The sequence below is a fragment of the Polyodon spathula genome, chromosome 9, assembly GCF_017654505.1.
Source record: "Polyodon spathula isolate WHYD16114869_AA chromosome 9, ASM1765450v1, whole genome shotgun sequence".
In the NCBI taxonomy this organism is placed as follows: Eukaryota; Metazoa; Chordata; class Actinopteri; order Acipenseriformes; family Polyodontidae; genus Polyodon; species Polyodon spathula.
The window spans coordinates 32,958,214-32,966,597 of NC_054542.1; the positions used below are offsets into that span (position 1 = coordinate 32,958,214).

Here is an 8,384-nt window from a genome sequence, read left to right on the forward strand (position 1 = left end):
AAACTGCAGCTTCTTTGCCTCAGAGTCTCTTTCCTGCTGCTATCCTGTCACAGTCATTCAAAAAGCAGTGATAAGTTTAGCATATATAGCATGCTCAGTGTGTGTTGATTACTACTGTACTGAATTCAACAGCCATGACCTACATCAGCGGTTCTGTATGCTTATACAGACGGATGGATGGACACCACAGTAGCTTGAGCATGTACTTGTTTTTATCACAACTGGGTAAGTGGCTCTGTAGATATATGTAAAACAGTTACCTCCACTATATCCCTTTCTCCATGTATATGCACCCCCAAAAGGGGATAATGATGATATCTGGAATTTATACATTTCACCACAAGAGCTGTTACACAGCTATACAAACATGACATAGCTCTGGAGCAGTGATTTAATTGTGTCGGTTTGGTTTTGCTGGTGCAGTATGATGGGTTGGCTTAAGTACTGGATGCTTCAGTATGAAATGCAATCTATCACATTACACCATTAAGAAGCTGAGGCTGTGATAATCTCACTGAACTTTACTTCAAAACCAATAAGGCACTAAATTACTAATAAAAGTCTAATCCTCTATAATTAAAGATACCAGCGCATATTTTATCCACCATGGCAAGAGTGTACTTATTACCCTTCTACTGAGAGGAAATTAATTAGTGTTGCAGAGTTGAATAAAGATGAATGAACCCTTTACCCTTCCTATTGCTTTTTACTTTCATGTGTATTAGTGGGGGTGAATGTCCACGGGAGAAATGGTTGGGGTCACAAAAGCACTGTGATTATATAACACTCCTTAGCAAAGACTCAGTTACCAGGCAAAAACTATTTATAAATGAAAGTGTTAGAGAATACTGTTTACTTTTAACAACATATAAAATACTGTTGTCCACGGTGCTCTGTGCATAATGCAGATATTTCATTTTAAACCGAATTGCGGTGCTCCTGGGGGTATTATTCCCAAGCTTTTCATACAAAGAGTAGGATGATTTAACCTCTTGACTGCCACCTGTTATATTTTTTTCCTTTAAGGTCTAAAAGTTAATTGATTTCTTTTACACCAACATTTATTTCTGAATAACACCTAAAGTGGTACCCGGTACATTCCATGGCAGTCAAGTGGTTAACCTGCTTTGCCATAAACTGTATCAATGTAAGACACTCAAGACACTTTAGCAAATGCATTCCATCCTACGATGCTGTGGTTCTCAATTTCAAGTTCTACTACACTCAAGGACAAACAGCCTTCATAACTCCAAGAAAGACAACACGCATGCCAAAAAGGGCATTTTTCTCATTGCCCACACCTCTGCCCTCAGCAGCTCAGCTCTGCTGCCAAGTCATGTGGTTCATTAGACTGTCCCAGGAGGAAGCACCAAGCAGATAGTCTTGCTTCTGCAGTCTGGCTCCTGAATGTCAGCATACTGCTATGCTAGGATCGGGTGTCAGTCTGACCAGCAGCACTGACAAACTATGAACTCATTGTCCCTCTCTCTTGATGATGAAAATACTTGTGAATGTTTAATCACTGCTATCATCTAAAATAAATAGTTTATACTTTCACCTTTTTTAAAGATTTGGGTCGCTCTAAAAAGAGACTTTGGTGGTTAAATGGATGTTTTGTTGCCACTGCCTTCAGTCTATGTCTGTTCTTCTCTGGTCAGCTGCATCTCCTCCCTGCCTGCTGCCATCAGTCCCATACCCTGCACAGCTGTTTGATCTGATGCAGAATGTTCATAAATGCATCTCGACAATTCCTGTCATGCCTCTCTCTCCACATCGTCCTGCATTGTTTTAAATGGTTTCTTAACACAAGCCCAGTAGTTGTCCAGCCATAAACTGAAAAGTCAGTTTGATAAGTAACCGGGCATTCCATAATGCAAATAATGTCATTCTAGCCACAGTGAAGCGGTAGCACAAATCTGGTATGGATACCTCTTGTCACCCCGGATAACAAAGTATGATTCCAAAAAAAAACAAAACAAAAAAAAACAAAAAAACAGCACTGTCACCTGATGCTGCTGCAGCTCGAGGAAGGGTATGTGTGATTTAAAGGCAAACTCATTTGTTCTGTGTCATGATGAAAATGGGCAGTAATATTTTACTTTAAAATGTAATGAACAACCAAGTATTACAAGAAGTGTAACGAATCAAATAAAGAAAAACTGCGCTTTCAATGACAATGTTCAATTGAACATTTACGAATTGTTTTATTTATTTTTTTATTAATGTATTTTTGGTTTTATTTAAAAAAAAAATGCTCTATGGAACTATTTTTTTCTTTGCTATTTTTTTTCTTCCAATTTAGTTAAGTTAACCCATTTTCTAAGCGTAATAAGGCTTTTTAGGGTGTGTGATATACTCTAATATCATCACGCCCCGAGCGGTTGAAGAGTATATCACACACCCTGCCATGCCTTATTGCTTACATATCAAACACAACCCCATGCATTATTCTCTGTATATCATTTCTGTAGGTGGTGTGCATGTGAATAATGATTTTATAATTATCTTGTTTCTTGAAATAATTTCATTGGATACATACATTTTATGGCTGAAGAGGCCTATTGATTAGAGCATTGCTGATACTCTCTCAGAAACAGTCCACCGGTCGCTTCCTCCCAGATGACTGCACTACATGCCTGGTGAAATTTGTAGATTTTTACCGCAATCAGGGGTAACGCTAGTCCACTGTATCCCAGCAGCCCTGAAACAAACATTGCTAAAGGTGCCTGTCCTATGAAACATCCATGACTGTAGAAATACATATTTGTGGTTCCAACATAGTAAATCAGTTTGCATCTTCAATCTTCTCCCAGGCTGTCAACATGTTACATTTTCGGTCACCTGCTTCTCTTCTGTGCTAATCTCTAGGCCACACATGTACAGATTACTCAGTTATTTATACAGGTTATTGCAGCAAGTGGCAATTCGCTTTCTAGATGTAACCTATACTTCCAAATACTGCAATACCAAACAGCAATCTGCCTTCCAAATAAAACACTATGGTACAGTGGATAAAAACACTCAATTGAATTAAATTCAGGTAGTTTCTTTATTCTCAACTTAATTGATTAGATTTTAGATGTTGAAGTGCCTCAATTGAGTCAAAGACACTGCTCGTATGCTGGTGGATTCTTGTTTCAGCGCTCTTAAATTCCCTTTAGAACTTGGAGTGGGGCAACGCAGTTGGGATTCAAGGAAACACATGTACATGGATTAGGGAGTGGTTAACATGTAGAAAACAGAAAGTACTGATTAGAGGAAAAACCTCAGAATGGAGTGTGGTAACCAGTGGTGTACCACAGGGATCAGTATTAGGTCCTCTGCTATTCCTAATCTACATTAATGATTTAGATTCTGGTATAGTAAGCAAACTTGTTAAATTTGCAGACGACACAAAAGTAGGAGGAGTGGCAAACACTGTTGCAGCAGCAAAGGTCATTCAAAATGATCCAGACAAGATTCAGAACTGGGCAGACACATGGAAAATGACATTTAATAGAGAAAAGTGTAAGGTACTGCACGCAGGAAATAAAAATGTACATTATAAATATCATATGGGAGATACTGAAATTGGAGAAGGAATCTATGAAAAAGACCTAGGAGTTTTTGTTGACTCAGAAATGTCTTCATCTAGACAATGTGGGGAAGCTATAAAAAAGGCTAACAAGATGCTCGGATACATTGTGAAAAGTGTTGAATTTAAATCAAGGGAAGTAATGTTAAAACTGTACAGTGCACTAGTAAGACCTCATCTTGAATATTGTGTGCAGTTCTGGTCTCCTCGCTATAAAAAAGATATTGCTGCTCTAGAAAGAGTGCAAAGAAGAGCGACCAGAATTATTCCGGGCTTAAAAGGCATGTCATATGCAGACAGGCTAAAAGAATTGAATCTGTTCAGTCTTGAACAAAGAAGACTACGTGGCGACCTAATTCAAGCATTCAAAATTCTAAACGGTATTGACAGTGTCGACCCAAGGGACTTTTTCAGCCTGAAAAAAGAAACAAGGACCAGGGGTCACAAATGGAGTTTAGACAAAGGGGTATTCAGAACAGAAAATAGGAGGCACTTTTTTACACAGAGAATTGTGAGGGTCTGGAATCAACTCCCCAGTAATGTTGTTGAAGCTGACACCCTAGGATCCTTCAAGAAGCTGCTTGATGAGATTTTGGGATCAATAAGCTACTAACAACCAAACGAGCAAGATGGGCCGAATGGCCTCCTCTCGTTTGTAAACTTTCTTATGTTCTTATGTTCGTATGTTCTTAATGATCATAGTTAACCAAATATTTTACTGTGCTTATCTATGACTTGCCATGCTTATATGAGCTTTACTAAACTTTGTTACGATCACTGAGTTACAGTACATAAGGGGTTAAAAGCATTAAGTTGGACTCCATTGTGTCTATGGCTACCACCTGAAAAACAGCTCTGGTTGAAATGTAATCAATTTGTAATTATCCTCTGTGCAGGGATACCTGACATGTGCCATTAATTCATAAATAAAATTAAAACAGATACAAAAGGCTGTCTGCCATGTGATAACGCGTACATTTTTTACTGATCTCCACCAATCATGTCAAAATGCAGTCATGCACGGGCTATAATCCAAACCAGCCCTGCGGTGCTGTAGTAAAAGTTAGAAATAATTATGTTCATGTGGCATCTGGAGGCCTGTCCCTTCAGAATGTTTCATTTCTCCTAGATCATACCATTTCAAGAAAAAACAGACATGCACTGAATGACAATCCCTTTCACAAAATATCTATTTATTTTCCAGAACAAAAAAAAAAGTTTGCAGATGTTTAAATCCCCTCCAATTCATTTTTTTTTATATTTTTTTTGTTAGTTTAAAATGTCCAGATTATTTCAATACAAGTCTTTCATGCGACAAATGATTCATTAAAGCCTTTCCCTCATAAGCCACTTCTAAAAAGTCTTTGACACTCACAAAACCCTGTTATGTAATTCAAAATGCATAAGCCCATAGGAGAGTGCTTGCCAAAGTACAAAAAAAATACCAAGTGCTGGCATCTTTATTACACACCCATCTCTGCAGGTTTAAAAAGGAGGTGCACTTTAAAAGGGTTTGGTTTTTAACAAAAAAAGGAAGCCCTTGGGTGATATTCTTTGGTCTTTCAGTATCAATTACAAGGTCAGAATACAATGCATATAACAAAAGCAGCATTCATCTTTTAAATGTTTTTTTTTTTTTTTTTTTTTTCAATAATGACACCAGCAGTATCATTCCCTTTTCCCAATAAGTCTTGGCAATTAGTACAGTGTGCGACCTATTCTGATGTAATTGGCATTTTGCCACTGGCTACTGGTCTTAACCTGCTGGCCACATCCTCTTCTCCTCTATAGGTACTGCCCTAGGCCTTTGTTTTGATATTGCCATAATAACCTGTTTCAAGACCATATTGCACATTTTAAGGGTCATGTTTTACCAAGACATATGGCCTAACTGATATTGTACAGCACTTATCCTTATCTGAGTACATAAGAGGGGGCAATATTCACTAAGATCTGACTTGTGAGGCATTAGAAGAAAGTTTTTTCAAAGTTTGACATTGATGAAACTATTCTACACTGACAGCTTAGAAAAGTTTTGGTGCCCAAACTTAAATCAGAAAATAGACTTTTTAAAAACACTAACAATAAAACCAAAAAAAAAAAAAAAAAAAAAAAAACTACTCAAACGTCCATTATATGATTAATAAACAGCTTTACATATACTTAATCTGAATGTTACAAAGTGTGATTCACAGCTGACACACCTCAAACAGCTGTGCAATAATGATAAGCAAGTCTTAAATAGTTAGGACAATCATAGGGGATACGTGTGTACAGTTGCCCGTCACAGAACACTAATGCATTTCAATCTGACAAGAGGGTGTGCTTGAAGTTACAGTCCAACAGACCTCATCATTGTTTGATGCAGATGAGGAAGCAGTGCTTCTGAAGGCCACTTAACAATCAACTGAGTCAGCAGTCCTCAGCAGGATTATAACCTGCCTCCCTAATACCCCCCCCCATTTACAGAAGCAGATTAGTTGACACTTTCTTTCACTGTCATGACGCTAGGAATCTGAGAGTTAAAAGATACGGTCATACAAAAGGCTAAAACAAGCAATTACCGGACATCTCCGTACTGAAAAGAACAACACAGTGCAGCAGTACAGCTACGGCCAAAAGTTTTGCATCACCCTATAGAATTAACTAAATTTGCTTCATGAACTTAAATGAAACCTGCTGAATAATGTTACGTTAACATATGGAATTGCATAACGCTTTGTAGTTTTCCATTGACAACGAAAAACTGACACACTGAAGAATGTGACATTTAAAAATCTAACATGAAATACTATACTACTCCTATGGATTCTGTTAGACTTTTGCGATATCATTTTGTAGTTTGGTCATAGCTGTAAGTTGAGGGTGTAATGCATGATGGGTGATGGGTTTTCATGTAATCTGTATTGGTCCAGTGATGAACAAAATTGAAGCACATTGATACCTTTTATTGGATTACGTTGAAAACATACAAGCTTTCAAGACAACATATTGTACAGTAGGTCTCTATGTAAAAGGTGGTAAGAGTATTTGAGAACAAATAGTGCAAATGATTACATTTAAAAAGGAATCAGTGGTGAATGACAGTTAAATGCATTACATTGTGGAATTAGCTGTCCTGCTCGGGTTGACCAAATGGGGTTATTCCACCTTGTATGTGAGTGATTTAGGTCAACAATTATTTTTGATGGAAAGCCCTTGAAACTTGAAGTCCTTAAAATGAGAGCTATTTATCTAGGCCACCCCCACACAGAGACACATGAGGTACAATATGTGTTTTTGTATCATCACCACAAATGAAAGAAACACTTCCCCACAATTTGGGTATGTTTTTCAAGTACTAGTAGCTAAATGATGCATGGTGAAAATACCAGATTTGTATGGGTGTTTTCTGTACAACGTTTAAAACTACTAAACCGAATAAACACGCTTGAGATAGGGCATACAAACAAAAACAAGAACAGCCTTGTTTCTTGCACCCTTCTGAAAACAACCATTACTAATTTTTAACCACTAATGACATTTCAACCAATGAGTTTACACTCCTTATACAGTACAGAGCTCACATAATTAGCGCTCTTTTCAGGCAATTGACTGTTCAGATCAGCACTACGTGTCTGGGAGGAATGATGCCATAGCACAATAAAGGCGGTTCATAGCAATTTTGTTACAAAACTGTAGGACCAAGGAAACACAATTAGCAAGGTGGTACACAAAAAAAATCCTGCTGGCCAATTCATCAACAGTACTCCAGCATAAGCGCATTATTTGACAAAATAGAAATACACCCCTAAAGATATAATGAAAACAACATGAGGCGATTTAGAATTGCAGGACAGAGCACAACGCCTACAGCTTGAAAGAACCCATTCGCCAAAACAGTTTCATGGAATAAAAAGTTAACAAACCTTGACCGGGGAACTGCGTATGGCTGTCGGTAGGTCACGGGTGGCTGTCTCGGGAGGGGAGGCTGAGATACCGGCTGCGCATCCCAGGGAAGCCCCTGTAAGTGACAGTCTCCCTCCGTTCCTGGGTCTCTGCTTAATACCGTCCAGCAGTCTCACCAGTAGGATGTTAGCAGGCAGCTCGTCCACGCCACAGTCCACCAGTATTCGGCACTCCGGGCATCGCAACTCGTTGCGGGAGCTCAGGATGTTTTCCAGGCAGCGGCGGCAGAAGGTGTGCTGACAAGGCAGCACCTTGGCGGTCGTGTCCAGCCGTTCCAGGCATACAGAGCACTCGAGCAAATCCAAGAGGGACGACTCGTCCATTTTACTGAATAATAATCACAATGGTAACGGCGTTTTTTAGTTCCACGTACGATACATTAAAACCAACATGCACCATACTGGCGAGAACTTCAGTATGAGCTTCAGCTGTACAATGAGAGAGGTCAAAGACCCTCACAGCAACGTCTGCACGCACGGCAATCTATATGAAACTGTGCATCAGAATAAACGAAGTGAGCATGTAGGATTATCTGAAGAAGTGCTCACTATTCTCCTTTGAAATCCATTCCACTGCTTAAAACTATCGAGCAACATTCCAATGCGTGCTCATTTTATAAGTGTTGTTCATACCTTAATAAAGCGAACGAGTACACCATCACCGCTATAATTAGACAATGTTTATGCTAGTTGTTCGTGTGCTGCTTTTGCTGCTGATTAGAACGATTGTGCAAAGCAGCCCAGTGGCTCTCCAGCTCACTCTCTGGCTCTAGTCTTAAGCGTAATCAATCCTGAACGTGAAATAATGGTGTGCTGCTCCTTCATTGCCGTGTAACTGAACGGATCTGCCTCAGCCTCGGCTT

General features: G+C 39.0%; 1 protein-coding gene across 1 annotated transcript in view; it reads right to left on the reverse strand.

Moving 5' to 3' along the window:
• Window positions 1–8,384, reverse strand: part of LOC121320679 (E3 ubiquitin-protein ligase SH3RF3-like) — a 136,270-nt gene extending 127,886 nt beyond the window's left edge. The window contains exon 1 of the mRNA XM_041259237.1: window positions 7,483–8,384. Within this exon, the coding sequence (XP_041115171.1) occupies window positions 7,483–7,845 (363 nt within the window). The 5' untranslated portion in view covers window positions 7,846–8,384. The remainder of the gene's footprint in view (window positions 1–7,482) is intronic.